The following is a 25,571-nucleotide window of genomic DNA, read 5'->3' as shown; positions in this document are numbered from 1 at the left end:
TACATCAGAGGATTCACACAGGAGAGAAACCTTATTCTTGCACTGAATGTGGTAAATGTTTTTGCAGTAACTCAAGTCTTATTAGACATCAGAAAATTCACACAGGAGAGAAACCTTATTCTTGCACTGAATGTGGGAAATGTTTTATGAGAAAATCACACCTTATTCAACATCAAGAAATTCACACAGGTGACAAACCTTATTGCTGTTCTGAATGTGGGAAATGTTTTGCCCATAATGCTCATCTTGTTAAACATCAGAAAAATCACACAGCGGAAAAACCTTATGTTTGCTCAGACTGTGGGAAATGTTTTGTCAGGAAATCACATCTTCTTGAACATCAAAAAATTCACACAGGAGAAAAACCATATTCCTGCACTAATTGTGAAAAATGTTTTACAAGTAATGCACATCTTATTCAACATCAGAGAGTTCACACTGGAGAGAAACCATATTCTTGTTCTGACTGTGGGAAGTGTTTTATTAGTAATGCAAATCTTGTTGTGCATCAGAGAATTCACACAGGAGAGAGACCTTATTTTTGCTCTGATTGTGGAAAATGTTTTGCCAGTAGCTCACAACTTGTTGAACATCAGAGAATTCACACAGGAGAGAAACCATATTCTTGTTCTGACTGTGGGAAATGTTTTGCTTTTCGCTCAAGTCTGGTTAAACATCAGAGAAGTCACACAGGGGAGAAACCATATTCTTGCTCTGACTGTGGGAAATGTTTTATACAAAACTCTCATCTTGTTATACATCAGAAAATTCACACAGGAGAGAAACCCTATTCATGTTCTGAATGTGGGAAATGTTTCATCACTAATGCAAGTCTTGCTATACATCAGAGAAATCACACAGGAGAGAAACCATATTCTTGTTCTGTATGTGAGAAATGCTTCATCAGTAACTCAAGTCTTGTAATACACCAGAGAACGCACACAGGTGAAAAACCATATTCGTGTTCTGAATGTGGCAAATGTTTTATCAGTAACTCTGAATTAGTTAAACATCAGAAAATTCACACAGGAAAGAAGCCATATTGCTGCTCTGAGTGCGGGAAATGTTTTATTCGAAACTCAGATCTTGCTGTACACAATAGAAGTCACACAGGGGAGAGACCATATTCTTGTTCTGAATGTGGGAAATGTTTTGCCAACAGCTCAGTTTTTGCTGTACATCAGAGAAGTCACACAGGAGAGAAACCATATTCCTGTTCTGACTGTGGGAAGTGTTTTATCAGAAACTCAGATCTTGTTGTACACATACGAAGACACACAGGAGAGAAGCCGTATTCTTGTTCTGAATGTGGTTGGAGTTTTGTGAGCAAAGGTGCTCTGTCAGCACATGTAAAAATTCACAAATAGAAAACATTTTTCTTTGATAGAAATGTAGAAATGTACAAACATGTAGCTTAGAGCCAGAGGTTTAATTCCTTAAACATGTGCAATAAAGATTGACATGGAAGGTTTTTTCAAACCATTTATTTATTTGGTATAACTTCATTGGATATATGTATTAATTACAAACCTCTATTAATAGTGCTAAGATACATCACCTCAGTGTTATGAACTGGTTATCTTCATTTCCAAACTTCTTGGACTTGCACTGTATTAAGTGAAATGGAGACAGGGAAGAGTTTGTTCAGCTAAAGATAGTAATCATTCTGTCAGGTGTCACCAGAATCATAAAAGTTATGTGATTACATAACTTTGTACAACAGTTTATTCCTGAATTTATTTATTTATTTATTCTTATAGAACATGCATCAGCACCAACATAAATGTAGTTAGAGTCACAGAACATGCTTTTTATTTACAACCTTGATTATTGGCTCAGTTAGGTTTAAAACATTATAAATTAAATATCATTTGGCTGTAATATATATTGAACATAAATGTATAATACAATCATTCATTATAATGGCTCCTTATTGGTGCCTGGGATTGTTCTCGTTTAATTTTATTAATGGTTCTTATATTTAATTTTACGATCTTTCGCACATTTTCAATACTACCCCACAACTTCTATTTTACAGAAATGGGTAGAATGTATTAATCATATATATCGGTCAAAACTAGTAAATACAATAAATACAGTTTTAATTGAGTGTTCACTACATACAGTGTTATATATATAGAATTAAAAAACTGCATGCTAGGAGAAAGGCATTGCTATTTACGCTGATACAAAACACCAATGCAAATAAGTAATTTTATCTTATTTTTCCTCTCTGTGGACCGGAGTCATTAAGGAGAGCAAAGCACGGAAAAGCAGTAAATTTGCACATTTGTAAAACCAGGTTGCATTAGAGCAGAAGGTAAATTTAAAATGTGGTGACAGGTTTATAGTTGGGATAGGGCATGTCCTATATCAATCTTAAATTTCAGTGTAAAAATAAAGCTATGAAGTATTATTGCGCTACATGAAAAGCAGACAGTATTTTCCTTATGTGAAAAATAATAAAGTCATTTGCACCCCCTGCATTGTAACATGGTTTGTCCAGAAGCCTTTATTTTGCGTTGGTCTACTAAATGACTCGGGTCCTATATTTCCTTAATTTTCTTGCCTTAATCTTTTGCCCGTCATTCTTACTATCCTTCAATGGCATTACTTTTAGAACTATATTATCATCATCATCACCATTTATATAATGCTACTGATTCCGCAGCGCTGTACAGAGAACTCACTCACATCAGTCCCTGCCCCATGGGAGCTTACAGTCTAAATTCCCTAACATACATACAGACAGAGAGAGACTAGGGTCAATTTTGATAGCAGCCAATTAACCTACTAGTATGTTTTTTTTGGAGTGTGGGAGGAAACCGGAGCACCCGGAGGAAACCCACGCAAACACGGGGAGAACATATAAACTCCACACAGATAAGACCATGGTCGGGAATTGAACTCATGACTCCAGCGCTGTGAGGCAGAAGTGCTAACCACTTAGCCACCGTGCTGCCCGCCAACTTCCCTGCATCACACACCTTTGTCCATATTGCTCCCTCACTGCTCCACTCACCTCTAACTAATACACATTAACTTTTCTCCTATTCTCTATTCCTGTAACTCTAACATCCTCAACTAGTCACCAGAAAATAAAAGCTGACACATCTTACAATCATCTTTATTTTTATCTCTCCTTATATTAGCTGGTGATCTGCCACTAAGTCCAGGTGTCCACCATTTTTCTTTTTTTGTCTCATGGGTACAGACCTCAGCCATGAATCCTTGCGTCTACTTCCTGCATCTAAGTATGTGTTCCCATCTACCTCCTTAAAATGGGTATGACACGTCCATGCGTTCAAAAATGTTCTTCCAAAGTAGAATATCTCTATTTCTCTTGACAACACAAGACTAAAACCTATCCCTCAAACTTACTGCATATGTGTTATCTTTGACCCAGAATTGTCCTTTGTTCTGAATACAAATACTGTTCCATACAACTAAGAAACATTTCCAGAATATGCACATATCTCACACAAGATACAGCAAAAACTTAAATTCATGTACTCATTATCTCCCTCATTGACTATTGCAATACCCTTCTTATTGGTCTTCCGCTAACCAGACTTTCACCCCTATAATCTATTCTGAACACATAAGCAACCTTGATTTTCCTTACAAAATGTTCTACTTCTGCTCTACTCAGGTTGCTTGTATCCAATATAAAATACTTCTACTAACATACAAGGCGATCAACAAAATGCACCAATGTACATCTCTACATCAAAATATCTGCTCTGCTCAAGATCAGCCTCTCTCATCCACGCTCTTTACCTGCTCTTTCCCAGTTGCAGAACTTTTTTCAGCCAGCACCCACTCTGTGGAATGCCCTCCCTCGTGCACCAAGACTTTCCTCTAGCCTCCAAAGCTTCCAAGCCTTTTCCGAAAACTCGCCTCAAAAGGCAAGCTTGTCAAATTCCTGAACCACCCCCTTAGTCCCCCTTGGCTACTCTACCAGATCACCAACCCTCTACACAATTAACACAAAGCTTACAGATGTTCGGTTTCTGTACTACAACAAAGTTCTGCCCCCAGACCAACATTGTTTTGTGCCTGGACCAATATGCAATATGTGTCACTTAACCTCATCTATCAAACTTCTATTGTCCTATAAATTGTAAGCTTGCAAGCAGGGCCCTCTTACCTCTCTGTCTGTTTGTTTAATACCCAGTCTTGTTTTATTACTTTTTAAGAGATCTATATGTTTTGAAACCAGTTTCTGTTCCTTGCTCTTCTTGTGGGCAATCTAAATCGAGAATAATGGTTTGTTGTACATTCTTTAATGTTCAAACAATGTTTTCAACATGAAACAAGCTACAAAGACAGATTAATAGATACATTTCAAACTTTAATGTGCACATGAGAGTGTTTAATATTTTTCTTATGTAAAATAGCAGTCAGGCATCCATAAATGAGTGGTTCAATCATCTTAAATATGTCCATTGTAAAGACACTTGTTTCAAAGATTATGAGAGCATATATTATAGGCTTAGTAGCTTAATTAATCTTATCACGTCACAATGATTTATATACTCGGAGACATTTATTTTAGAAGGTATAAGTAGTTAGCTGTTTGCTGGTAGTTCAGTTCATTCCACCCCAAAAACAATTGTATGATTGTATGATGACATTATTCTGATTTAATGCATGTTATGCTCTGCTGTTTACTGTGCCTCTGCAGAATAAAGCTTCAAAGTATATAAAGCTTCATCTATTTTCATTATTCAAGTTTCCAACAGAGTAGTTTCCACAACATTGAGTTCCAGCCATAAACTATAACTAAGGATTGGCTGGTTGACAATTTATGCAGCCTAAGGATCAAAGATGTAGACAACAAACTTAATAGAAAAAGTAAGGGAATACTTAATCCATAATTATTTACCCAGATGTGGATGTACACAATTGGATCCCCTCTCCATTTCTTTTTTGGTGTCTGTAATTGGGGAGAGTACCCCTAGCTAAAAATGTCTTGATCATGTTATGTGTGTTTGGGATCACTATAGCGTCATCATACCTGAACGGACTCCCTAGAACTGGGGCTCTTCCCCTTGTCATCCCCAGGGAGAGCGCATTTAAATCCTCTGATCCTGCCACTAACTCCAGATTGTGATTCATTGATTCTCAACTCGCTTAAACCACGGGGCACAGTCTACTAAATGGTGATTAGCCAAAGGGGGGTTTTGTTCTAAATATGTTAAGAATTCTTTCTTTCACCTCTTTTCTGCAGGTTTCCATGTTAGGAGGGAAGTGTCACTCTGAGCAGGCACAGTGTGAGTGATGCTTTTTCAGACATGCTATGCAGAAATGCACTATGTGCATTAGTAGATTTAAAGACAGGGAAAGGGTAAAAGCAACCTAAGTGATAAAAATTTAGTTTATTGACATATCTGATCCCATTAGGGTACTGTCCTAAACATATGTATTGTGGCTTCAGCTGTCTATAATGGAGTGAGATGGTAATACACTAATAAACTTTATACATTAATAGAGCTCCAATGGAATTTCAGGCTCATATTAAACAGTCGAATCCCCATTTTACATTCCCTAATTTTGCACTTTTTTTCAGCCTCCCTTTGTTTCATTAGATCCATTTCCCTGATTTTACTGTTATGTTTTCCTACATTTTACACAGAAACAATTCCAGCATTTTGTACTGTCCTATGGCTGTAAAGTAGAATACAGGAATAAATGTGTTACTAATTAAAAGTTGCAAAATCATGTAATAATATAGGACTGAATATATTTGCTCAGACAATGAAAAGTTTAACTTATTTCTCAAGGTAACAAATTATTTGTGTTGATGTGATTGTCTTCATGGAAAGTCCCCCATTGATAGACATTTTAAATGCTAGAATACACTAACAAAATAAAGCACTGAGGTTAATTGCCCTGTGGTTTTTTACCCAAATTTTATTTGATTTATGGGGTATTTTACAATTTTCCTTCATTTAACATTTAGCTGTGCGTTGCTAGAAAATGTACTCGGTCTCCTTGACATAAATGAACCTCTGTGCCTTGATGTTTATTCCACATCATTGGAATGCACACTGCTGGTAACCCAGGACCACAGTCACGGAAGCCTTGTTGCCAACTTGTTCTCCCTGTCCAGGGTATTTGAGTCAGATGATCAAAGCTTCATAGTGAAAAGACTTCAGCTCTGAGTAGCAGTCTGTATTGTTCTGATGATGCCCTTAGGATAATCCATCCTCTATAAAAGTTCACACTGATTGAGATCTGAATGGCTGCATCACGAAGCATCCACAAGTTAGTGGAGTATGCACAAAGTCAGACAGACAATAGTTCCTGGAGACTCCATAGTGGCGGAAGCACCTGGAAGTGTCTCTCCAACCATTTCCTGTGACTTACCAGTTTGTCTCCTTTTGTAAAGACGCAACAAGAAGCGATAGCCGCAAATTCCTGATAATATTCTCCAGGGGTTGTAACGAAGGATGTGCAGGCCATTGGATAGAATTAGGAAAAAAATATTGTATCACCATGATGTAATCCTTTTTCACAGACAACCAGCTTGAAGGGTGGTAATCCAAGTAGAAAACTTGAATGCCAACTCTTCCAGTATATTTCTGCTTAGGTGTTGGAATCTGTCAAAGAGAGTTCTTGTAGGAGCAAGTCTCACAGGCTAGATTTGTGGATTGTCCAACCTCTTTAAAGACACTTCTTTCAACTGCTTATAAACAAGGCTTGGCAAAGTAGTCACTGACTAGTTCCTCCACACACTGCACATCGCCATCCATAACACCAAGTGTAGCAAGGGGGGTTTGTTTATTAGGGTTCTCTGTCATGAGATGCCTTAGCAGGGTAGCTGGGGTTACAGATGGTATATATGATTATGTGAGTGCTCATAGAGTGCACTCCACCTGAGGGTAAAGACAGAGCAGTTTTCTTAACGTGGGAGTCAGGTTACAGATTTATAAATCATTAAATATCAGTAACTAGGGCTGTGCGGTAGGGTCCAGGGCACAATGCTGCAGGGGGGCCAAGTTGATGAATATCTTAGGTTCATTTGGTTAAAATTGAGGGCTAGGGAGGCGACATTTTTGTTTATCGCTCCAGGCACTAACATTTTAAGTTACGGCTCTGTCAGTACCAAGAAGGAACAACAAGACAAAAGATATAGTCAGATACGTTTTACTTAACTTCGATTACAGCTTAGCATATAGGTGTCACACTTCTGGTATCACAGATGGAATCCAATATCCAGGTATTTCTAAAGTAAATAGGATTTATTTTGATATACAAATGTAAAGTATTCAGCAAGTGAAGTCAATAGTCCCAAGGCAGATAAAGGTCTGGTAGACGTATCTAACAATTTCAATCTAAATCAAAAGAGGGAGCAAGGGTCTGTGGAAGCATCTGGTTCAGATTCAAACACAAGAATCAAGCAAAAGCTTCAAAACAGGAAGTGTCTTCTATAGGCCCAAACAGGAAATGAGATCCAAGATGAAATCTTCATGAGACAGCCCCAGCCATCTTGGATAAGGGCTATTCTAAGGACTAATTCCTAACAGAAATCCAAGATGGAATCTTCATGAGACAGTCCCAGCCATTTTGGATGAGGGCTATTCTAAGGGAAAGTTCATAACAATAGGTCATGTATCTTAGTCCAGTGCAGAAAATCCCAGTGCCAAGCCCAGATGTCACACCCATCATTCAGAACATCAGTCAATAGTAGAAGAGATACCAGGGCAGCTGTTTTTTCAAGATCCACTGGACGGGTTTTAGTTATTTTTGTCTTGTCCATTTATATAGAAAGGGAAATCATTCAATAGCATTACCACATCTAAGCGTGTCTTATGTAATTATTGTATGTAATGATAGATGATAACAGCACTACATTTAAATCCATCATCAAATGCTTGTTTCCTTCAAGGTTGGAGCCTGCCTAGTGAATAATTGCACACACAAAACAGTCCAAATGACATTGTGTGGTAAAGTGGTTTAGATTTAATATATCCATTGTATTTATATTTCTTTTTACATAAGTACATATCATCATTGTTTATTTGTATGGCACCACAGATTACGTAGCGCCTGACAAATATGAGAATGGGAAATAAAATTACAGATATAACATACAGTTTACAGAGTAGATTAATAAATGCATGGATGCAATTAACAGAACAAATTGCATGGCATACAGGAAATATTCAGCATCATACATGACAAGGCACATAGAGAACAAACATGAGACATAAGGTAGCAAGAACCCTGCCAGTGAGAGCTTACATTCTAGAGGGGGGAAGAAGAGATGCAGTAGGAACAAGTGGGACGGTCTAAGTTGTGATATGGATTAGTGTTGCGAGACATGGAAAGCAATCAGTGAAGTAGATATACATAGTGGAGGAGCACTAAGTCACTAGGCTTAAGGTCCATAATGACGTGGTAGCAGTATTGGAAACTTATCAGACCAGACAGTGAGTGGAATAAGTGATAGGCTGCAGGCAGTGTGGCATCAAGAATACCCAAATATTAGGCCACAGGTGGAGAAGATAGACAGCGCCATAGAGATGATGGAGTTGCAGATAGGTTGACTGAGGAGGTAAATGATGTAGAGCTATATGGTGATGAAGGAGATGAATTGATGCACCAAGAAGTGTTGTTGGAACTCAGACGCAGTGACTGCAGCTGTACACAGAAGATGTGAGGGTGATGTGACAACGGGCCTCCCAGATAAAGGCAGCAGCTGGAGCATGGGCCTGGGCTGGGGTATAGGGGACTGAAGAACAACTGAAAGTTGGACCATTAAGTAGGTGAATCAAGGCTCTGATAGCAGGGAGGCAAGGAGGGGAGTGTGCCCAAGGCCTAGTACACCAAGGAGCCGGTGGTCTGTAGCTCACTTCTGGTGGGGTCCAAGGTGACAAGGAGCAGATGGCTCAGTGGAGGATGGCTCTAGGGGTAAGCAAAAAATTCTCCATAAATGAGAAGGTCACATCCATGTGACTCACCCAATGAGGACAGGCAAGAAGCCTCCGTTCCCAGCAGTAGGAGCGCAGGATGACCTATGTGACAATCGGGCCAGTGGGGTGGTCATGCAGACCCTAAAAAGCAGAGCAGAGCAATTGGAAGTTGAAAAGAGGGTCAGTGTCCTTAAAACTAAAAGCCATATCATGGAAGCTGACAAGGTTTGAAAAAGGATCAACCCTATGTCACAATACATGATCTAGTAAACATGCTACACAGAAATATTATTTGCTTAGTTGAATCACCTGAGGAGCAGTGATGGCCAACAGACAGCACTTCGTCTGTGGCAAGCTCATTCCTGCTTTATGTCCTGTCTGTCCGTTTCTCTGTTTTGTGCTCTGTGGGCCCCAGCAGCTCCTGTTGTCTGCATTATGCCTCACAAAGCTAAACCCACACCTCCAGTTCTTACTAAATAAGAAACCTTAAGATAACACTAAACCCTCTAAAGACTTGTTGACTTTTGTGTCCCTTTTATAGCAACGTAACCTGTATGACACCTGTCACCTCAAAAGATTCAACTGCTAAGGAGTATACTCACTTTTCTGCTCCCCATCATTTATACTCCCGCATAGACATGATCCACAATCATAAACTCATTTGACTACTATTTGCCTGGAATCACACTCTTCTCTTGGACAGACCATGCAGGAACATACACACTACTTGACATAATTCATTCTTTTTCCGACCCTACAGGTTGTGAATCAGATGTCTAAGAAGTTATCTGTGGTTTTAGTCCCTCGTCAGACTCCCCAAACTTTTATAATAAAATACTTGAGGGAGTTTCCATTGACTCTGCTACTACATTAGCCTACATAGTGCTAATTCCAAAGCCATAGATAGATCCCACACAGTGTTCAAGTTATATGCCAATATTCCTACACTATAGATCTGAAAATCTATGGTAAAATTCTAGCTAATGGGCTAAGCCCTTATTTCCCCTTGCTGATACACCCAGACCAAGTTTATCTCGGAGTAGCAGGCTCTGGATAACACTAGACTGACCATTGATCTGATTTGATCTGATTTACTCCTATTCATGAACAAAAAAACCCACTCATTTTGGGTTTTAACACCATGAAAGAGTATTTTTTCGCATCTCATGGCCATTCATATTTAGAGTGCTTGGATCAATGGGGTTTTTGGGAAAGTTGGTGGAAGTTTCAGTAAATGGACTGGCCTCAGTCCCCTCCACGATCACTAATGGCACAAGGCAAGTGTGCCCCCTCTCCCCACTAATTTGTTGTACAAATTTTAAAACCCCAAGCTGCGAGAATACAAGCCAATTAGGAAAGTTGCTCTCTACGGTGATGATGTTTTATTGACGGTGGTGGACCCGTCTGAGGCTGTGTGCTCTGTCCGCCAGCTCTCTTTACGTTTGAGGCTGTGTGCTCCAGTATCGGACAGGGGCATGAAGGGCCCACCGGGGGACTGCAAAGCTAGGGGCCGACCAGATGGGGTGTGGCCAGCCCCTTAGATTGGGCAGAACAGTCACCAAAAATTGGGATTGTCCCACTAGACTCAGAATATTTGACAGACTGTCCTACCTGTTCTTGTCATTTTCACCACCTGTGGCTGCTGGTTTCTTTAGTTGCGGCTTGTCTGGATCCTGGAATTCTGGGGGCCCAACTTGGAAAAAAAAATGGGTACATTTAGAAAATTCCAACCAGCCCAGGCATTAAATCAATAGGACCCACAATTAATACTTAGGCCTTCCTCCAGCCCCAACATTAAAGTAATAGTATTCCCATTTAATAAATAAACCTATTTCCCTCCCTCCAGACAGCCCCGGCAATACATTAATAGCATTTACGTATAATAAATATACCTATTTCGTGCAACTGTCACTGCCATTAAATTCAAATTAACATTTAATAAATAGACCTCATGCTCCTAAACTCAGCCCTGCATTCAATTAATAGCACCCAAACCACACCATCTTAAATTAATAGTCCCCACTATAAAATTAAATTGCCCCACCTTCATCCTACAAACAAAATAGCACCCATTAGTTAGCCACCACCTATCACACACATACTACATTGCCACAAGCCCGCTGTGCCATTACACACACATTACTGTGCCCCTTAATCACCACGCTGTGCCTCATTATGATCACACTGCACCCTCCATGGTGTTTTTGCTCACCCCCCTTCTCCCGGCACCCCTTTATCACCTTGTGCCATGATGCTTTGGCCCCCCTTCACTCTCTGCCATGCTGCTTTGGCCCCCTTTCACTCTCTGCCATGCTGCTTTGGCCCCTTTTCATTCTCTGCCATGCTTCCTTTGCCCCTTTTCACTCTCTGCCATGCTTCCTTTGCCCCTTCTCACTCTCTGCCATGCTGCCTTTGCCCCTTCTAACTCTCTGCCATACTGCCTTTTTTTTTCTTTTTTTTTAAAGTTACCCGCTCCCCCCACCAACGAAGAGGGGAGCGATCAGGGTCGGTACCTTCCCGAAGATAGCCCGGCCCACCGGTGGCCCAGTCCAACCCTGGTGTGCTCTATAAACCGGCTTAGGTCAAATTGGAGGATATATAGGCTACATACACACTGGGTAAAATCATAGCTTTTTACCTGAGATGCAGTTACCTTGACCCACCATATGCATCTAAAACACCTGCCGTTGTAGAGCATTAGTTGTACATACAACTGCTTTACTTACTAAAGTGCATAACACACATATCATGCAACATAATTTCTAAAAAAAACTATTTGCTATATTGAACCTGGAACAATGGCTGTGATCTTACAAGTGAATACATTTTGTCAGTTGAATGCTGATAAACTGGCAGGGTGAAGATCTGCCACAGGCGAAGAAGGGGTTAACTTCTGAATTGATGCAATAACTCCACTTCATCAGCACACTATGCCCTTTATGATGTGAATCTCACCTTGTGGATCTCCTGGAGGGGAAATAAAACAAGCAGACAAGATGGCCCCAACCAATAGATTACCTTAACATTTAATAATTGAATCATTTGTCCTTCCCTACACTCCTATATACTTCATTACATTGAGCCTGGTTCAAATCATAACAAACATCACATTAGGACCTGGTGGTGACAACAGATGGGGATGGGGGTACATTGCACCAAGGGCACCTCAACCCTTAAAAATACGTTTGGACAAAGTAGGGTCCCGCCTACATTGGGTATGTTGGTATGTATGTGTTCCCATGTCCACTAGAGCAGCCATTCCCCTATTTGTTAGTGCTGCACCAATGCCACATATAATTTGACCAGCAGTATCAGCCAATATCGCACCCAGTGTCCTCTTTTGCAATAGGACTGGAGATTGACAGTCTATTTATCATCTTCACGCCCTTACTATACAGATGATTTAGACCAAAAGAAAATGGCCGCCGTAACCCCCTGCACAAACGACAGCTATTTCTGTGTAATTTATACCAGTGTTCCCTCCTAGTGTTTATATCTACCTAGTGCTGAAGCACGTGACGCCAAACACTCCATATATGGGTATTTCATAGACCGCAATAGACGGGAACTTCCAATCAGCGGATGGGGTAGTGGCCTAGAATTCTGACTCTCTCCAATAAGCTTGCACCGGCTCAATGTCACTGAGAGGGGAGGGGTTAATTATGTGGGCGGAACTGCGGGTAGAATGGGGACCGCACAGGAAGGGAGGAGCCTGTTGGTGTCATGTGATTAGAGTCATGTCATGTGACCAGAGTCATGTCATGTGATCAGAGTAGAATGAGAGGTAAGTGGCTCTGTTTCATTTAGTATAATGGGGATGTATTGGCTGCATTATTCTTATTTAATCCACATTATACACACAGGGGGACTCTGGTGTCATGTGACCAGAGTCATGTCATGTGATCAGGGTAGAATGAGAGGTAAGTGGCTCTGTCTCATTTAGTATAATGGGGATGTATTGGCTGCATTATTCTTATTTAATCCACATTATACACACAAGGGGAGTCTGGTGTCATGTGATCAGAGTCATGTCATGTGATCAGGGTAGAATGAGAGGTAAGTGGCTCTGTCTCATTTAGTATAATGGGGATGTATTGGCTGCATTATTCCTATTTAATCCACATTATACACACAAGGGGACTCTGGTGTCATGTGATCAGGGTGGTGTCTCTGCCTCATATAATGAGGGGATGTATTGGATATATTGATTATTCCTATTCCACATTATATGCAGGGGAGGAGTCCAAGGTCATGTAACTGATAGAGGATCTATCACCATACACTACAGCTCTGACACAGATGGTTATATTATACACAGGGACACAGGCCAAATGACAGGAAGGTTTTTCTTCTCATGATCATTGTATTACTAGGCAACGGTCTGTGACACTGTGCTAGTTAATTCATTGTTTTATTTAATGTAACATTTGCCTAACTGGAGCTGAGATTGAAATAACCATATCGGATCTCTTGTTTATAACTCGCTGAGAGGACTTTTCTGGGTCTTTGTGGCCCCGGACGTCTGTCCCCTGCTCAGTGATACTGGCTCCCATTCAACTCTCAGCATTGAAATCAGCGGACAGGAAACCATTAACTTGTTAATTTTATAACAATTCTTGGTAAGAAACAGAAGGAAAGTGAAAGAGGCTGCATAAAATAGGCGTCTGAGAGGTTCTGGAATCCTGGCCACTAGACAAACATTGGTTAGACCTTCATTTATTATTTGTTTTCTTTTTGTGAGCCGGAGGTGTCATCTTGTCAAATCCATGACTCGTGCCCAAGGCGCTCTACAAAAAGTGCAGTGCTCTGTGAGTCAGCATGTCTTTGGGCTCTCTCCAAAATCCCAACAGTCGAGACCAAAAGGTCCCTTAGAGGGCAAGGGGCTTCAGACCGCCCTTTGCCACAAGGCTAGGGGAGGCCTCTTTATCGCTAGGTTCCACCGAAGTTTCCTCCATCGGACAAGGTAGTGGGGCTGATAAGAGTACATCCTGCTACCTGATGCCAGGGCAAAAGAACAGGTGTGCTAAAAAAAAAACCTGCTTTGGTGTATGTGACCAAAAGGTTAGGCATCCTGCCTTCTACCCTGATCCTTACCCTCGAGTAAGATTTCATTGCAGCATCTCAGGCTCAAAGCACCTCGGCCCTTAGCCAGAGGACCAAGTGTTGGTGCATCACCAACAGGGGGCGCCTTTAAGCCCCACAGCGTACATGTAATGTATACTTGACCTTAGCCAGAAAGTGGTTAAACCTTAAGCCAGTGATTCCCAAACTGTGCGCTGCGGGGGACTACTCAGTAATTAATTTGGCTTAGGGGTGCCTTGTAAAAATTATGGAGACCCTAAGGGTGCCTCGAACTGAGAAAGTTTGGGATCCACTGCCTTAAGCAATGAGTAATTGTGTGGAAGTCACTGACCATTCTTATGAAGCTGGATCTGAGAAACACTGACAAGGCCTCTAGGGCTTGGGGAGAAGAGGGGTCTTCTTAATTCATGGAGTTTGTTCTTTCACTGTTTAAGACTTTTATTGCTAGCCTTTGTCGTGGGATGTTATTCAGGGTTGATTATCACGTTTTTGTTACCTATACATAATCAGTGTGTAGTTTCTACTTAGCTAGTGTTTGTTTGTTACAAGTGTATTAAAATTGATGTAGCATAATTCTGAGTTATATCAGAAAAAAACAGGAGGTAAAAAGGAGAACACTCTACCCAATATCCTTACACCCTTCTACCTAACCTATCACCACTTCAACCCACCCTCCTGCCACTTTGACTGTTTAGCCTCCACCTACTTTGCTTCCCGCCTGAGCCACTAAGCTTCATGTTCTTTAGCTCCTACTGTCTCTCTACCCCCTCCCTCTAGAATGTAAGCTCTCACTGTCAGGGCTGTCTACCCTATATTTGTCGCTGCCATGTCTTATGCTGAATTATTTCTGTGTGATATGTGATTTGTTCTGTTAATTGTTTGCATTTATCATTCTGCTCTGTACCCGTGTGCATGTTATGTTACGGTTTTCATATATGTCCTATCTGTACGACTGTCGAGCGTGGGAGATTCTGTGGCGTCCTACAAATAAACGATGAGGATGGTGGTCATTCTCTGCTTCATATTTGAATAAGTTCTATCTTTCCTCTTTGATGCTGAAGATGTTTATTATAATTTTTATATTTTTTATTTCTAGGCCATTGAGCTGTGAGGAATCGGAGTCTTTATTAGAAGTCACGTGAAGGTGACCCCCATCCTGTATAAATTACTGGGTCACTGAGGATGGACAAGGACAGGAGTCACGTGACTGAGAGGATATTAAATCTCACCCTGGAGATCATCTACCTGCTGACTGGAGAGGTGAGGGATTCTGGGAGTACCAGTGACATCACTCATCGCAGTTATTACAGGGATCTGACTAGAAGTGAAGGATTCTGGGAAAGTGGACGAGGTTGCAGCAAATTGGCGTCTGAGAGGATCAAGAGTCCTGGTTACTAGAGAGCCATTATTGGTTTTTTTCTCTTGTGAGCCTGAAGTGCGGTGCTCATTTTGCCAAATCCATGACTCGTGCCCAAAGAGCTCTACAAAAAGTTCAGTATTCTGTGTATTAGCTGGTTTTTGGGTCCTCTCCTAAAGGAGAAAAGTCCCTTTAATCCTGACCCCTATACCAAAAAGGTCCCTTAGGGGAAAGAGTCTTCAGACCTCCCTTCGCCTTAAGGCTAGGGGAGGCCCCTTGTTCCCTGGCTTCCACCAAAGTTTCCCCCTGGAATCCGAATCACGTCCGTTTTCCCCCCAAGATGGAGCCAAAACAATAAAGGGAACCTCATGGTCACACACACCTGGGAATGTCACAGTCAGATCACCATTCATCATTAACAACACTTTAAAAAACATTTCCAGGGACGCTGCTGCCAGATGCATGGAGGTGTATTTGATAATGATACAATATTCCCTTTTAACATATGTTTATATTTTAAAATAAATTTTATTTAGAACAGCACGTCAGGGGCTGTTATGTTCATGTAATAGGGTTTGGTAGAGTGTGTCATTACTGAGGGGAAGGAGATGACCAATATGAGCTGCTTATGTGGAAGGGAATGTCTTATGGATATTGGGCAGCAAGGTGGCTCAGTGGTTAGCACTTCTACCTCTCAGCACTGGGGTCATCAGTTCAATTCCCGACCATGGCCTTATCTGTGAGGAGTTTGTATGTTCTCCCTGTGTTTGCGTGGGTTTCCTCCGGGTGCTCCGGTTTCCTCCCACAATCCAAAAAACATACTAGTAGGTTAATTGGCTGCTATCAAATTGAGCCCTAGTCTCTCTGTGTCTGTGTGTGTGTTAATTTAGACTGTAAGCTCCAATGGGGCAGGGACTGATGTGAGTGAGTTCTCTGTACAGCGCTGCGTAATTATTGGCACTATATAAATAAATGGCGATGATGATGATTGTCCAAAATCTAAAATGTAGGGTAGGCTGAAATTAAGTGGTAAACAGACACAGATAAAAGTCCCAGTCCCAAAATCTTCACAGAAGTTGGGATCTATTGCATTGTTCACAGTATGTTGTTTTTTCCGATCAGTGATGCATTTATGAGACTTTGGCGGTTTTAATGGGTGCTATATTGGAAGTTGCAATTAAATTTAACATTTAGACAATGGATTAATATTTACATATGTCTCTCAATACACAGGATTACACAGTAGTGCAGAAGACCTCTTGGGAGTGTCTGTCGCCCAGCAGTTGTCCCTGTGTGTCAGGAGGATTGAGCAGGACCCAGAGCCCCATCACGGTGCCTCCACCTCACTCACTGATACATGAGAGAAACAATGACCAGAGGATTCTAGAACTCACCAACAAGATCATTCAGCTGCTGACTGGAGAGGTGACTGCTGGGAATGGGACATTATACAGTAACACCAGGGGATGTGTCTGGGTGATGACTGTATCATTGTGTGTGTCAGGTTCCTATAAGGTGTCAGGATGTCACTGTCTATTTCTCCATGGAGGAGTGGGAGTATTTAGAAGGACACAAGGGTCTGTACAAGGACGTGATGATGGAGAATCACCAGCCCCTCACATCACTGGGTAAGAGGAGACTTGCATTTATTGTATATGAGAGAGCAGTTTTGGGGGCCACCTAGCTATACACGTATAGACCATGGGTCTGATTTATTAAGGAAAGGAAAGAAAAAAAAAATTAGTAACTTTGAACCTTGGCAAAACCATGCTGCATTGGAGGGGAGGTAAATTTAAAATGTAGGACATGCTCTACTCCAATTATAAACCTGTCCTCACATCAACTTTTAATGTCAGTGTAAAAATAAAGCTATCAAGTATATGTGTCCTACATGAAAAAAAAGCCAGTATTTATCTTATGTGCCAAATAATAATATTAAACTCATTTGCACCCCTTGCATTGCAACACAGTTTTGCCAATGTTCAAAGTTACTCATTTTCTTGTTTTTGTTGGCTTAAGGAATCAGGTCCAATGTATTCAGTCACTGTGTGTATCCTACAGATGGATCCAGTACCAGAAATACCCCAGAGAGATCTCCCAGTCCTCCTAATTCACAGAATCATACAGAGGAAAATTGCCAGATCCCACAGGATTATCAGGTAGATGGAATTCATGGTCTCACCATATATCAACATAACACAGCTACCCTAGACTATATGTCGGTAGATAACCAGTGTGGTTCTTATACACTGATATGTTTCATTACACTAAAATGTACTATGTTATTTTACTTTGTGTGGCTTAGAATGAATTCCCAATTTATATTACCATAGAAGATATAGATGGAGAAGAAGAGACGTATGTGAGGGGTGATCAGCAGTGTAAGGAGGAGGAAATCCCTACAGATAGCAGCACAGGTGAGTAATAAACACTAAATACAGAAAATAATCGCATATTCTCCTTGTTCAGTCACTACAACAATCTACACCCTTCTCTGTCAATACAAACGAATGATGAATTAGTTTCCACCCTGTGGGGGATTCAGGAAACATCAGCCCCTATTAGACTCCTGTTCTCCTCCTCACATCATGTCACTGTGTGTTACCAGACAAGAGATCTGACCAGTCTCCTCCACACACTCTCTGGTGTTTCTCCTACATCAGGAGACATCAGCCCCTATTAGACTCCTGTTCTCCTCCTCATATCATGTCACTGTGTTACCAGACAAGAGATCTGACCAGTCTCCTCCACACACACTCTGGTGTTTCTCATACATCAGGAGACATCAGCCCCTATTAGACTCCTGTTCTCCTCCTCATATCATGTCACTGTGTTACCAGACAAGAGATCTGACCAGTCTCCTCCACACACTCTGTGGTGTTTCTCATACATCAGGAGACATCAGCCCCTATTAGACTCCTGTTCTCCTCCTCACATCATGTCACTGTGTGTTACCAGACAAGAGATCTGACCAGTCTCCTCCACACACTCTCTGGTGTTTCTCATATATCAGGAGCCATCAGCCCCTATTAGACTCCTGTTCTCCTCCTCACATCATATCACTGTGTGTTACCAGACAAGAGATCTGACCAGTCTCCTCCACACACTCTCTGGTGTTTCTCATACATCAGGAGACATCAGCCCCTATTAGACCCCTGTTCTCCTCCTCACATCATGTCACTGTGTGTTACCAGACAGAGATCTGACCAGTCTCCTCCACACACTCTCTGGTGTTTCTCATACATCAGGAGACATCAGCCCCTATTAGACTCCCGTTCTCCTCCTCACATCATGTCACTGTGTGTTACCAGACAAGAGATCTGACCAGTCTCCTCCACACACTCTCTGGTGTTTCTCATACATCAGGAGACATCAGCCCCTATTAGACTCCTGTTCTCCTCCTCACATCATGTCACTGTGTGTTACCAGACAAGAGATCTGACCAGTCTCCTCCCACACACTCTGGTGTTTCTCATACATCAGGAGACATCAGCTCCTATTAGACTCCTGTTCTCCTCCTCACATCATGTCACTGTGTGTTACCAGACAAGAGATCTGACCAGTCTCCTCCACACACTCTCTGGTGTTTCTCATACATCAGGAGACATCAGCCTCTATTAGACTCCTGTTCTCCTCCTCACATCATGTCCCTGTGTGTTACCAGACAAGATATCTGACCAGTCTCCTCCACACACTCTGTGGTGTTTCTCATACATCAGGAGACATCAGCCCCTATTAGACTCCTGTTCTCCTCCTCACATCATGTCACTGTGTGTTACCAGACAGGAGATCTGACCAGTCTCCTCCACACACTCTCTGGTGTATCTCATACATCAGGAGACATCAGCCCCTATTAGACTCCTGTTCTCCTCCTCACATCATGTCACTGTGTTACCAGACAAGAGATCTGACCAGTCTCCTCCACACACTCTGGTGTTTCTCATACATCAGGAGCCATCAGCCCCTATTAGACTCCTGTTCTCCTCCTCACATCATGTCACTGTGTTACCAGACAAGAGATCTGACCAGTCTCCTCCACACACTCTGGTGTTTCTCATACATCAGGAGACATCAGCCCCTATTAGACTCCTGTTCTCCTCCTCACATCATGTCATTGTGCTACCAGCCAAAAGGTCTGACCAGTCTCTCTTAGTACAGGGGGCTTCAGTCTGATCTTTATTAAGAGACTCACAAGAGACCATAGTGTAACTATGTGTAACATTGGACATTCCCTGTCCAATGGGAGGTGATCCTATGTAATACAATACCTCACAACAGAAAGTGGTGAAAATCGGACCGCAGTGTTTTTTAATCAGGAATGTGTGAGGTACTACATTTCAGAGGCATGGCCTAAACATAGTCCCTCAGATCACACATACACTCCGGCTAGATTTCTTTTTTTTTTTTTTTCTAAACTCTTTATTTATGCAAAAAACAGAAGTTCCACATAGCAGATAATAAAAAAAGAAAAACATTTGAACATAAGGGCCAAAACATGTCAATTGAGAAACGAAAAAAAAAAAAGTCAGGCAAATGACATATTGTTACACAAATTCCTAAACATAAAAAAAGCAGTAAGTTAACCCATGGAAAGGAGATAGGCTGACCCAGCCAAGGATGTTGGAAGACTCAACTGCCCTGGAACTCTATGTCGATGCTGTTTTTCATTTTTTAGAGAGAGAAATAGAGGAGAGAAAGAGGAGAGGAGGTGAGGGGAGATGAGGTGAGGGGAGGTGAGGGGTGGGGAGGGAGGGAGGGAGGGAGGACCTGGTAAGAGCTTCTGAATAAAATAGCCTTTTAAGTAGCTGGCATATTTGCTTGATGAAAGGAGTACCAAAAGTTCCACACCTTATTGAAATTTATAATTTTGTCATGGAGAAGGCTGGTGATCTATTCCATAGAGGCCATGTACCACACACAAGAGACTACACTTTGGAGGCTGGGTGAATGGAGGGACTTCCATTCCTTCGCTATCTGGAGGCGAGTAGCGGCACACATGTACAGGTCTATCTGCCTGTTTAGTTAGGCCTTTGACCCGGGAGCATAGCAGCATAACCATTGGGTCAGGTAACACCTCAACGTCTAAGATTCTTGTCATTAGGTCAGACACCTGGGACCACAAATTTGAAACACTAGGGCATGTCCACCATATGTGGTAGTCCGGCTAGATTTCTAATGTCGCAGTTGTTGTAATTCTTCTAAATGAGGTGATAATTGCCGTCTTTGACGTAGATGGTGGAACTTGCTTCAAAAATGATAATCCAGGTTTATATATGCCTAGCGGTAAGAGAAGAGACATACAAATACAACTAATCGTAAAAGGGTCATCTGTAATAATTCTATCCTAATAAAGGAGGAAAGTTCAATCCTCATGAATACAACACTAGGTAATTTTAAAGGGGGGGAAATTTTTTTTGACTTTATAGAGTAGATGGCAGTAGAACTACAGTTAACAACATGCAATAGTTAAATAAATACAATAGTACATGGTATAAGATAATGCCGTCACATAGTAAACACATATGGGGGTATATTAACTAAACTGCAGGGTTGAAAATGTGGAGATTCTACTTAACATTTATTTAGAAAATGACAACTAGAATCTCATTGGTTGCTATAGGCAACATCTCCACTTTTTCCAACCCGCAGTTTAGTAAATATACCCCATGGTGTTTGCTTACCAGTCTTTATCTATGTATTTGAGATTTAATGCTCATCAAAAGTTACATGTCTTGTGCCAGTTACTAAATAACATTGCTAACAACTCATTAAAAGAAAAAACATAATAAAAATACCACTTAATGTTCACAAAGAATATTAAGGAAACAGACAGAACATGTAACATTCAGTGATAAATAATGTTTTTCTTTAAAATATACCAATGTACACCTCAAATAATATAAATCTATATAAAAAATAAATAAAAAATAGACAAGTGTGTGTCTAGCAAATGACGACATAAGGTATTAGTGTGTATTTTAATCAAAATCTTTAAGCCTGCGTCCCAGCCTCAAAGGCACCTCATTATATGCAGGTCCTGCACTGACCTATTTGCTTCAAACACCATTAAAATGTAGGTAAATTCAGATGCATTCACCCCCCAGGTGTTGGGGCTTACATCTAGCAAGTGCTGGCTTGTAAACCACAAAGGGTCTTTTATAGGCCTCAAAGACGGCTGCCAAGAAAACACAAGGCACTGTTTTTAATCAAACTCTGAAGAATGACAGCCTGGACATTGCCCTCTATAACTGAGGAGGATGTGTTGTCTGGAGTGGTACATACATACCAGTATTGGGGTACAAGGGCAATTGTATCTATGGTTCTGAAAGACCTTATCCCCTTCCTGTTGTGTAGGCAGGGGCGCACGCATGGGGGGTTTCTGGGTCTCCAGAAACCCCTCTCCTCCGCTAAAGTAGTGCCCCTACATAGCGACACTGTACTATACAGCAGCCGCGGCGCTGTCAAAGAAGCGTCCGCGGCGGTACTGTATTGTATACAGCAGGGGCAGGGGACGCTCTTTTGACAGCGCTGCGGATGCTGTATAGTACAGTGCTGTCGAAACGGGATTAAGCCCCTGGTAGGCTTAATCCCTGTGTGAACCAGCTGGTTTATTTCAAGGTTTACCCAGCCCACTTAGTGACACCTCTGAAGCTCTATCACTATCTCTACAGATGTTATACGTATGATCAATTCACACAGCAATTCCCATCCTCTTACTGGCCCTTATTTCCTGGTCGGCTTGGTCCCAGCTTTTGGTCCACCTGGATCCCCTGCTGACTCGGTGAAGTCTGAAGATAAAGGGTACACACACAATGGTCAGGTGTAACATTATTTATGCTTGGTACCTCGCTGTCATTACAGTCTTCACCTTTCTTAAATCTTCTCTTCCTTGGTGCCCTTCTTCAGGGCATGTGATAATGTGAAGACCTGAGTCTGGGAGCAGGGACCGATTATTCTTGCTGGGAGAGGCCTTCTGCATTCCCTTTTATATTTGTTCTTTTTGTGGGACATAACAAATTTAAGTGCTTGTAAGTCTAAACTTTACCTAAGCAGTCACCCATCGTCCCCACACTGTGATGGACCAGTGGGAAATTTGCACCCACACAGCCAACCAATCGAGTTAGTGATCACGGAACACTCACAATCATAGAAGAATGGCTGTAACTTCTTAGGGGCCCATACAATAGCCAGGCATAAAGATGACTATATTATCCTAGTAAGCCTGGTTGAAATCCTGACAGTAACTGATTCCATTAACCATAACGTGCTGTAGCAGCTTCTAAGTATGGGATCACACTTTTATATATGGTATGCTTGGGATGTCTGCAGTTGATGCATTGCTGGACTGTATTAGAAGGTAGGAACACAATTTCAGGGAGACTTTTAAGATAAACAATGGTCTGAGATGTTCTTATTAATACATAAGGTCTCCATCAATAATATGAGGTAGGGTACAAGCTTCTATCCAGATGGTTCCACATTCCAATGGTGCTGCACAAAATGTTCCCTCTGCCTCACCTGGAGAGGTGGAGACCCTAGACATACATTGATTTTTTTCGACATTCAGAATAGACTTGGAACAGACACTATTGGTCGACATTAATGCCCTTATTCAAAGAGCTGCTCGGTGATGCCCTTTCCTATTGGTCCATCCTGTTTAATTCTGCATTATAATAACTTTAAGCTTGAGATGTATAAGAAAAGTCTCCTTATATACTTTATATAAGGAGGCACAGGCCTTAATGCTTGTCTCTGTAAAACATAGATAATTATGGAACAAAAATAATTCTTAAAAAGGTATTGATTCCTACATGATCAACAATTTAAGTGTTTGTAAATTCTGTCATTTTTTTTCCTTCCATTTACTCAGTGCCTGGTAATTTGTGAGCTTTGCAGTAATTGTAAAATAAACTTGCAAATGCAAACATTCATATTTCCACCCATCTTTTCCCTGCAGATGAGCACAACAGCAGGAGTACATCAGAGGAACAGCTAATTTTATCTGCAGATTATGAAATAGAAGATAACAACACTGCACAAGATTCTCCAGTAGAAAATACCATTTCCTCAAATATACATCCAGTACCTCACATTGAGGAATGTTCTCCAGATAAATTGGGTATTGTTACACGCAGTAAATGTCTTAGGCGGGATAAAAAATGTCCCTCTCCTGAATTAGAAAAATGCTTTCCCCAGATTGTAAATTCAAATATTCAGCAGAGAACTCAAGTTGCAGAGAAGGTATATCCATGTTCTGAGTGTGGGAAATGTTTTACACGTAAATCAACTGTTGTTAGACATCAAGTAGTTCACACAGGTGAGAAGCCGTTTTCATGTTCTCAATGTGGAAAATGTTTTACGCGCAAATCAACGCTTGTTGACCATCAGAGAATTCACACACATGAAAAGCCTTTTCCATGTTCTATGTGTGGAAAGAGGTTTGCACAAAAATCAGACCTTGTCATACATGAGCGAATTCATACTGGTGAAAGACCATATATATGTTCTGAATGTGGGAAATGTTTTACACAGAGATCACACCTTGAGGAACATCATAAAGTGCACACAGGTGAGAAGCCATTTTCATGTTCCGACTGTGGAAAATGTTTTACAAACAAATCAAAACTTGTAAGACATCAGAAAATTCACACTGGCAAGAAGCCATTTTCATGTACTGAATGTAAAAAAAGGTTTACACAGAAAGAAAATCTTGCTGAACATCAGAGAACTCACACAGGTGAGAAGACCTTTTTTTGTTCTGAATGTGGGAAACGATTTACACAGAGATCACATCTTGTCAAACACTTTCATATACATTTACACAGGTAAGAATTATTTGAGTGCTTGTAAATAGAAAGCGTTTTCTCTAGAGCACAATTGTAATTAAATGTAAAGTATTTATCCTAGCACTGCATTGACCTCTTCTGTTATTTTTCTTGATATAAATGTTTAAATAGTCAACTTGCTTTAGTTGTTTTATTCTTCTGTTTGTTTCTTATTTTACTTGTTAACATTGGTTTTGTAAGATACGTTTCACTCTTCAAGTGGAGGAGAAGCAAAATCCCGTTGGTGTGTGGCTAGTGCTTTTATCTCTCCTGAGTCTACCCTCATCCTTCTGCCCGATTACCTAGTCTATATGCCTGGACGAAAGTCTAATCCAGAGAAGATGATACCTATTTCAATTTGGCAACCTTTTTAAAGTTGCTCCTGAAATTAGGTATATCTTACCATCTAGATGTCTGTGTCTAGGAGTTAAGCACGCCGGTGATTTAGAACTCGCCCTCTAGGGATACCCATAACTTAGAAGAAGAAATCAAGTGTCAAGCAAATATATGGTTAAGGCAGTGTCTGTTATGGAAGTTGCAATTTGCTTGCACTGTTCGTATCCTTAGTAGTGAACCTCATTGGTTGGTGGGCTGTCAACATTAACTCTTATGTTCTGATGTGAGATTTCAACATTTGGCTGACAACAATTGTAAAAAGTTACTAATATTTTTTTGTAAAAAAAACACATAAAATGAATAAGTACTTAGCTACAGAATACAATTTAATTGTTCAGAAATGTCTTGATGTGAGTAGCCCCTTTGCTTGATTGCTCTCAGTGAATTCAGGATAATTTGTTGGACACAGCTTTCTCAACAATGTTCCAACTGAAGCTAAATCTATCTGGGTCTTGGATGTCCAATAAACCTCTGAATCAAACCCCCCTTCTTCTCCACCCTGCGACTAGTTAAACCCAGTTATTTGCTGGACATAGAAATGTCTTTGTACTAACAGGGATCATTGTATGTATCTTATCTACAAAACAGTGGGGGCTTGCTTGAGTCAATGCTGTTAACCCTTTCCATCACATTCCACTTATTCAAGCTATTGGTAATATACCCTTAAAGACCAAGGGCTAGATTTACTAAGCTGCGGGTTTGAAAAAGTGGGGATGTTGCCTATAGCAACCAATCAGATTCTAGCTGTCATTTTGTAGAAGGTACTAAATAAATGACAGCTAGAATCTGATTGGTTGCTATAGGCAACATCCCCACTTTTTCAAACCCGCAGCTTAGTAAATCTAGCCCCAAGCCTCAACAGTTTTTTGCAACATTTTCTAAAACAACGGATTACAGTCTTAAAAATTACATGATTCACAATTAATACTTTGGTTACATATAACTAACGAAGAATAATATACTAATCCAACCTCCCCACCCAGAAAACCA

At 41.0% G+C, this 25,571-nt stretch overlaps 2 protein-coding genes across 4 annotated transcripts in view; one reads left to right on the top strand and one right to left on the bottom strand.

Annotated features, from left to right (window-relative positions):
* The window catches only part of LOC142159906 (uncharacterized), a 543,776-nt gene that overhangs the window by 480,802 nt on the left and 37,403 nt on the right, over positions 1–25,571 (top strand). The window contains exons 3-5 of one of the 2 annotated variants that reach the window (XM_075214771.1): positions 17,422–17,519; positions 17,666–17,777; positions 23,318–24,097. The exons of the other annotated variant lie outside the window; for it this stretch is intronic. Coding sequence (XP_075070872.1) covers positions 17,422–17,519; positions 17,666–17,777; positions 23,318–24,097 — 990 coding nt within the window. The remainder of the gene's footprint in view (positions 1–17,421; positions 17,520–17,665; positions 17,778–23,317; positions 24,098–25,571) is intronic. 2 annotated transcript variants of the gene reach the window in all.
* The window catches only part of LOC142159873 (uncharacterized), a 125,830-nt gene that overhangs the window by 82,683 nt on the left and 17,576 nt on the right, over positions 1–25,571 (bottom strand). The window lies entirely within an intron of this gene.

The sequence above is a fragment of the Mixophyes fleayi genome, chromosome 6 (genome assembly GCF_038048845.1).
Source record: "Mixophyes fleayi isolate aMixFle1 chromosome 6, aMixFle1.hap1, whole genome shotgun sequence".
NCBI lineage: Eukaryota > Metazoa > Chordata > Amphibia > Anura > Limnodynastidae > Mixophyes > Mixophyes fleayi.
Note: the sequence above shows the minus strand (reverse complement) of the source record. Positions and strands in the feature narration are given on the sequence as shown.